Source organism: Heterocephalus glaber, unplaced genomic scaffold (genome assembly GCF_053883595.1).
Source record: "Heterocephalus glaber isolate CG9 unplaced genomic scaffold, H.glaber_assembly_v1.0 deba00001569, whole genome shotgun sequence".
NCBI lineage: Eukaryota > Metazoa > Chordata > Mammalia > Rodentia > Bathyergidae > Heterocephalus > Heterocephalus glaber.
In genome coordinates, this window is record NW_028258354.1 from 10,807,744 (window position 1) to 10,813,743 (window position 6,000).

The window sequence follows — 6,000 nt, forward strand, 5'->3', positions numbered from 1 at the left end:
TTCTTCTTAAAACTATTTTCTTTCTCATCCTGTCCCATGAGCCTAAGTGTAAAAGCCCCTCTTTGAAAATGCTTCATAGATAGATCAAACACTTAAGAGAAAATGACAATAATAAAGCCCAAACACTGTAGGAACAGCTAGGAGAAAACCTTCTAGGACAGTGGGAAATACATCAGTAAAGAAATATGTAACTGTGTTGAATGTGCTATTTGTATCTCTTAAACACATGATTGAGAATTGCAGTCAGATTTTAAGGAATTATGTTAAATTTGATGCTCAATCATATTTTTAGGAGGTCCTTTCATTTGGTCCTCTCCAGGTTCTTGCCAACTTTTTTGAGTGGGAGGCTTTGATGATGAAGGATTACTGTGGGAATTAAAAATTTTCTTTCAAACCATTATCTCATGCTTCTTGAATGAGGATTAGAATATTCAGGTATGGTTTATACATACCTGTAAAATAAAGAACTACATAACCATTGAAAGTAACTTTCAAAACACACACCAAAAATTTTATCCTGAAATAAATCATTAACAGCAGGTTTCAGAGATTTCTTCATCAGGCAACCAGTTTGTTTCAGTTACAACCAGGTGTGTGAGGGATCCCAACACATTGCCAGTTGGCTGGGGTGGGAGACAGAGCTCACAGGCAGCTAAGGAAACAGTACATCACTGACAACTTCCATTCACATTCATCATCCCAGCCTTGAGCCAGGCTAGAAGCTGGAAAGAATGGGCTCCATGTGCTTTCCCCCCAGGGAGGAGCCTTCAGTGCTCAAACACTTTTCGGGGAAACTGGGCTATGTTAGGCTGTTATGGGAGACTGAGTGTCTGGAGAGGAAGCACAAACAGTGCTGTGTAGCTAGCCTTCCCTCAGGTAAGTGGACTTGCTGCTTGGCAGGCAGTGGGTGGGCATGTATGCGGTGGCACAGATTTTATGAATGAACCTGTCTATGTTTTGAAATGTTCCACTCTTGGTAACCTAATTCTGCTGTGAATCTTTCAAAACATCTGACAAACACCATGAAACCATCACTGTCATTTTTGGGGAAACACACCTTTTATGAGGATTTCCATACCCCTTCTCAACCCGTTTATTTGTTTGCAAATGATTTTTGTTGCATTTTTCTAATTATAATTTCTTTTCCTACCCCCCACCACTGTATTTAGAATCAATGTTTTCCTTTCTGTTTAACCAGAAGACTAGTCCCAAATTAGGAAATGAAACAATTGAAAACAAACTCAGTTCAAAAGATTGAGTTACTGTAATTTGAATTTTTAAAAATTTATTTGGGAAATGAAGACCATATAATTTACTTCTAAACAGCTCTGAGTATGTCCTTACTATACTTGGGTTTTGGTGTAATATAAATAGAATTAATAAGAGATTATTAATAAAGGAAGGCAATATTTATTTTGCTCAAGTAGCTGTATTCTCTCACTATACATACATACATACACACACATTAAGATTCTGATGTGAAAACTTCACTTCTCATATGTCAGTGATCAAAGTGCATGTGAGATTAATAATTGTGCACATACACCGGTCACAGAGCATTGGTTCCTGCTGGCCTGCACCCTGGCTGTTTCAGCAGGCAGTAATAGGTGTTTTCCTGTGTCCGTTGGGTAAGCGTATGTATTTTTACTGGTGCATCTTAGCTGCTGATGCCTGAAAATTTGGCCTCAGTTGTTTCTAGAAAGGAAAAGCAATCTGAGCTGTCAACTTTGATATTACCTAAACCTCCATAGAATGTGGTAAAATAATGCAAGATTTGTTTTTTAGGCCTGTTTCATATTTTCCAGGTAATAGATCAAATCAGTTCAGGGTTCATTTTTATTTCTTTAATAAGCTGACACAGTATGTTGGCCATAAAATAAGAATGCACTTTTAACATGGAAGTGCCATATAGTCAAAATTGCAATTTGTGCTATTTATTACTAAATAGGGAACTCTTTTGTTTTAAATATTAAATTCTTTTATTGGTATATTGTAGGTATACAACACAATTACATTTCTCATTGGGAATTGTACCTTTACATAATGCATCTTGGTTCTTATTTTTTCCCCATTCCTAGCCCTCCCTTCACGCCCTCCACCCTTCCCTATTTACAAAGACTTTATTTCCATTTTTTCCATTTCTCATCATTTGTCCTTTCCCTTCTTTCCTTTCCCCTGCCCCTCCCACTACCCCTACCCATTTGGACCTTTTCTTCCTAAAATAGGGAACTCTTGAGAATTGAATTTAGCACCTTCAATGGGGAAACTGAAATGAACTCTCCTGGTTCTTTCCATTGTAATGAGCATTCTCCCTCATTTCTGTTTCATCACCTCCATTTGGTATCTCTGCCCCAGTTCACTGTCAATTCATACTCTTTTTCTATCCTTTTTAAATATTTTGCACACTGAACCAGCCCAGTGAGAAGAATAAATATATCATCTATGGGCCCCTTTTTTTTGGTCACATTCTTACCTAAATCTTGATTCTTCTCTCTCCTCAAAATGTTTTCCCCTAGATATTTCCTTCAGGTCGTATTTACAAAGTTACCCCAGGGAGGCCTGTTCCTTCAAACTTTGTCTTGTTGATATCACAACATCACATTCCTTTTTTTCTTCTTAGCATTGATTTCTATCTACCGTACTTTGTAGTTCATTTACTTTCTTGTGCATTGTCAGTTTCCCTCACTAGAATGTAAGCTTTTTGAGGCCAGGGATTATTGCTTATATCTCCGGACTCTGAGGTGATGCCTGGCATGTAGCAGATGTTCCATAAATGTTGTATCAATGAATGCAATGAATGGAAGTCATTTACCCCAGCCTTTGGGTTCTTTGTTACACAAAAAATAGTGTATTTTTACAGCCTGTTGGAATGTAGTGCACTGATGTCTCCATCTTCCTCCTCCTGCCCCACCCCTGCTGAGAAAGGGTGGGAGACATGGAAGTGTGACATAGGCCATCATTCATCTCCTGGAACTTACCTGACATGAAGGGGTTAGCGCAGGGCTTTATTCAGTTTTTTAGAGAAACTTTCTCTGGGCTGGATTTTGCTTAAACACCATCAAAGCCAACAATCCTTTTTAATCTTTCTGCACTCTAGGTCTTTTCTCTTTCCCCAGCTTTTTGGATAGTAGCATTGATTCTAGCTAAATAGCTCATTCCTTCTCCACACATTATAGTTCATTTGAGTAAAGAAGCAAGCATGACACTCCACTTTTTGGAAGTGAGGAAAAAACAATTACGTGGGGAAGAAACATTGCCATTTGCTACACTTGCAGCCCTGGTGACTGTGACATAAATCTGCTGAGCTTCCCTGGGTTCTATTGCGAGTATCCAGTGTTTGTCTGATGTTAAGTTTTACTGCCCATGAAAGCAAACATCACTTCTGTTGTGGCCAGTTTAGCACTATCTTTTACAAAGGACTTCTGCATATCTAAAATCCACCCATCCAAAGCCAGAAGAAATGCCAGGGGGTGCACTGGGGTAGAGATTTTATTCTGCCATGTTTCTTACAAGGAGAGATCAAAGGTCAATTCTATTCATAAAATTACTGCAGTCATTTTTCAGCTGGCTGAGAGACTTCACAGATCAAAAAATACAGTGGCTCTAAATGATTTCTGATATGCACAATTCTAGTGTGTTTTTATTCCCAGCATGTGGTACGATGCCTGCCAGAAAACATCTTTCCAGCTATTGACAGGTGGATTAGAAATCATCCAGGATGCTTTCCATCATTTCTGCACAGGCTGGCCATACATTTAAACTGCTTACCGTGTGTTCTTCTCAAAGCCTGCTTTGTACATGCTTCTGCCTTACATGCTCTTCTTCTCTTTCAGTGCGGTGCTCATCTTGGGCACATTTTTGATGATGGACCTCGCCCAACCGGCAAAAGATACTGTATAAATTCGGCTTCCTTGTCCTTCACACCTGCAGACAGCAGCGGCTCGGAAGGAGACAGTGGGGTCAGCAGCTCGGCCCAGACAGACAAAGCCGAGCTGTAGAGTAATGGAGAGTGGTGGAAACAAAGTGTACTTAATGCACAGCTTATTAAAAATATCAAAATTGTTTATCTTCCTAGATATATTTTTTCAAAAACTATAAAGGAAGCTTTGTGCTATGATATGTTTTCCTCTTTTGCTTAAAGGGAGGCTCAGCTCATCCGTGTATTTTGCTATTGACTAGGTCCAGAACTGTTTATAGCTTTTGCAGATGGAGATATCTTTGTGAAACTTCTTCACAAGCCCCTTATCCACTCTTTGGCATTATTTTCTTTGAGCATTCACCTTCTTTTGAGCTTTGTTGTTGTTTTTCTCTTAATTAAGAAGTAGAGGGTGCCTAATCTTTGGATGTAAAAATTGAGATCTCCTGTGTAGGGACCAGAGCAGGGCAGGGCAGGACACTGACACATGGCCTTAAGGTATTGCAGGAATCTACCTAAGATAAGGACAGATGTCTTAAGAGACTTCTCAGCTTTGGGGAAAGTTTGAGCTAAGTTTGTTTTTTCTCCTAAAAGGGTGTGAATGTCTACAATCTTTCCTTATGTTAAATTATTGCCAGATCTGAGGGGGTGCACTGAATGTTGTGGCAGAGAAATAAACATTACCTCATGATTAGGCCCTCACTTTATTTTATTTTATTTTCCATTGAAAACATTGAAATGTAAGACAACTGTAAAATTTTGAGCTTCATTTTGTCTAAAGTTCACAAAGAAGAACACCTGCCCATTGCCTTTTTGTAAGGCCTTCTCTTGACACCTAATAACAGCTGCAACTAGAAGGCCATTTTGGGTACATTCCTCTGCATAAAGTAAAATACTGAGGACAACACACTTCTTCAAGGAACCAAAAATGAAAGAGAGGGAGAGGGAGAGGGAGGGAGAGAGAGGGAGAGGGAGGGAGGGAAGGAGAGAGAGAGCGCGCAGAGAAGACCAAGGAGAAGTCTTGAGTACTAAGAAATCCAATGCTGGGCAGAAAAGCTGACAGGATGCTGCAAGTAACAGAACCAAAGCACAGATCTTATAACAGAGCTTCAGGTGACCTCAGGACATGTTGGGTATTAACACAGAAATAACCAGGCCCAACTTCCACACTTAATACTAATCTTCTGTGTGACAAGGGACAAGCCATTTAACCTTTCTGTTCCTGTTTCTTCATGTATAAATTGGGACTTATAATATTTTCAAAATGCATTGACACTCTCAGGGCAAACTTACCACATTGCTATACAATTAGGATCAGTGTTGTAAACTTAAATTGATCTGGTTCTAATAGCTGCAGAGGCCAAAGCCCAGGCATTTGAAGTGGAAAGGAGTGGAGGTTGACTTAGCTGATTGATATGGAAATGGTTGGGCCAAAAGACAGCACTTTCTCTTTGTAGCAATATGGATGGATATACTTTAAGAAGCTCTGTTCAGTTGCTTTATAACTTATAGTATGGTAGAATGGGTGTCAATGTGAACAATAGGGTTTTCACAGATATGAACAATAGTGATACAAGTTGATATTGTTGTATCTATATGTGAAGGCATGGTTTGTGACTGTTAAATTTTGTGTTCCTAATTATGAATGCTAATCTTGAAATACAATTTTTTAAAAATACTATTTTTCTAAATCTTTGATAGTTAATGAAGACTGATGTCTTTTCTTATAAGACAAAAGTAAGAAAGAAGGACGCTTGACAATTATGAAGCCACAATGGGAAGGGAAGTGAGAATGAAAAGTTGTGACAAATCAAAATGTGAGAGTGGCCATGTCTATATGATTCATCCTTCTTCAGACACCTCGGGGACACCCTGACATCTGATAACTCTTCACTAGTATGTGTACTGCAGCTTTGCAATACCAGAGGAATCACATTCTTATTTGGATGATCCCTCAGCCCCAGATGTTTCACCCCAGGCCCTAGGGTCACTTTGAAATTTGCAGGCTTCATTTCCCTCTAGAAATAAGGTGTAAAATTAAAGACCAGATTAGCCATCAGCATCCAGACTGCCCTCAAAGCCCA

The 6,000-nt window shown here is 39.2% G+C and overlaps 1 protein-coding gene across 9 annotated transcripts in view; it reads left to right on the forward strand.

Annotated features, from left to right (window-relative positions):
* The window catches only part of Msrb3 (methionine sulfoxide reductase B3), a 180,664-nt gene extending 176,600 nt beyond the window's left edge, over positions 1-4,064 (forward strand). For all 9 annotated transcript variants that reach the window (XM_087192251.1, XM_087192250.1, XM_087192249.1 and 6 more), the window contains one exon: positions 3,834-4,064. In XM_087192251.1, the coding sequence (XP_087048377.1) occupies positions 3,834-3,998 (165 nt within the window). In that variant the 3' untranslated portion in view covers positions 3,999-4,064. The remainder of the gene's footprint in view (positions 1-3,833) is intronic.
* The last annotated feature ends 1,936 nt before the right edge of the window (positions 4,065-6,000 follow it).